General features: G+C 58.8%; 1 protein-coding gene across 1 annotated transcript in view; it reads right to left on the reverse strand.

The window, feature by feature from the left end:
• Positions 1–11: 11 nt before the first annotated feature.
• The window catches only part of LOC104285110 (39S ribosomal protein L9, mitochondrial-like), a gene marked incomplete at both ends in the record, with an annotated part of 4,534 nt that continues 3,130 nt past the window's right edge, over positions 12–1,415 (reverse strand). Inside the window, 4 exons of the mRNA XM_009883509.1 lie at positions 12–113; positions 359–409; positions 874–998; positions 1,346–1,413. Coding sequence (XP_009881811.1) covers positions 12–113; positions 359–409; positions 874–998; positions 1,346–1,413 — 346 coding nt within the window. The remainder of the gene's footprint in view (positions 114–358; positions 410–873; positions 999–1,345; positions 1,414–1,415) is intronic.

Below are 1,415 nucleotides of genomic sequence, written 5' to 3' on the forward strand. Positions count from 1 at the left end.
CAACCACTCACGTTTTTGAGGAAGTGCCGAGCCACGATTTCGTTGTTCAGCTCCCACTTGACGTTGTTTTTCATGCCCACCTCGAGGCGGCAGCTCTTGAGGAACTTGATGGTCTGTAACGGCGGGGAGGAAGGCGTCGGGGAGCGGAGGGGGGCACGGGGGTGCCCCGGCCCTCAGCCCAGCACCGGGGAGTGCACAACACACACACACACACACACACACACGCACTCAGGCAGCTGCCTGCTCCGGCGGCAGCCGGAGGGAGAAGCATCCTGGCGCCCGGCCAAGGCTTTGCGCTTTCCAGGACTCACGGATTTCTCTGGAACAACTCTAGACTCGCCGCTGCCCCTCCGCTCACCTTCTCCCCGCTCTGGGTTTGGAGCATCTCCAGCTTCCCTTCCTGGCGCAACTGTCAGGGACAGAGGATGGAGGAGAAGCAATGACAGGCAGGTTCGGCACCGCCGCGCGCCCGTGGCATGCTGCCGTGGGAAAGGCGCCTCTGCAGAGGCCCGAAGGGTTCTCCCACCATCACAAACCCTTCGGCGCTCTGCAAAGGAATTTATTAACGAGCGGGGCGGGGATGGAGGGCTCAGGTGTTCGTTAAGCTCATTATTATCGAAATGGCATGGCGCTTGAATGAAGCCGAGACCATTCAGGTAACACCGACGGCTCCAACGTGCAGCTCAGCGAGATCCCACAACCCTATTTCTACGGCAATCAGCAGATCTCTCCCCAGGAAACCACAAACAGGCGGGTGGAGGGAGATGGAGACGATCCCACAGAGAAAACGACCCTTTGAGTCCTGATTTCCAAGTGCGGACAGGATAAAAATGCTCCAGCCGGGCTGGGAGCAGCCCCTTCGTGCCGACTCACCTTCTTCTCCTCCTCAAACATCTTCTTGTTCTCTGGCGAGGCGTAGACAGCCAGTCCCTGCGGCAGCAGCTTGTTACGGCCCACATGTTTTTTCACGCTGACCAGGTCTCCCCGGTTCCCCAAATCTGCGGGGAGAGGGGCGAGAGGTGACGTTAGCGAGGCTGGAGACGCACTGCTCGGCCCTCCCGCCAGCCCCGCAGGCAGCAGCTCGGAGGTTCCATCTGAAGAAGATTTGAAAAAGAAAAAACAAACCAACAAACCCCAAATACCACAAAATTATTTGGTTTGGGGCTCTGCAACCCTAAGTTATCCCACAGCCCGAGGGATGAATCCCTGGAAATGGGACCGAACGAGGGGATCCTGCCTCTCCCCTACGCGGGTGAGGGCAAACCGGGACAGAAACCAAATTAACGGTCGCGACGGGCGCCCAACTCTGCCGCAGGACAACAAACGCCGGTAAAAAGGAACGTACTCTCCACCGACTGGGTGAGGATCAGCTCCAAATTCCCCTTGGGCTGGTGCTTGGTGTCCTCCAGCAGCCG

The sequence above is a fragment of the Charadrius vociferus genome, unplaced genomic scaffold (genome assembly GCF_000708025.1).
Source record: "Charadrius vociferus isolate BGI_N301 unplaced genomic scaffold, ASM70802v2 scaffold2914, whole genome shotgun sequence".
Lineage (NCBI taxonomy): Eukaryota > Metazoa > Chordata > Aves > Charadriiformes > Charadriidae > Charadrius > Charadrius vociferus.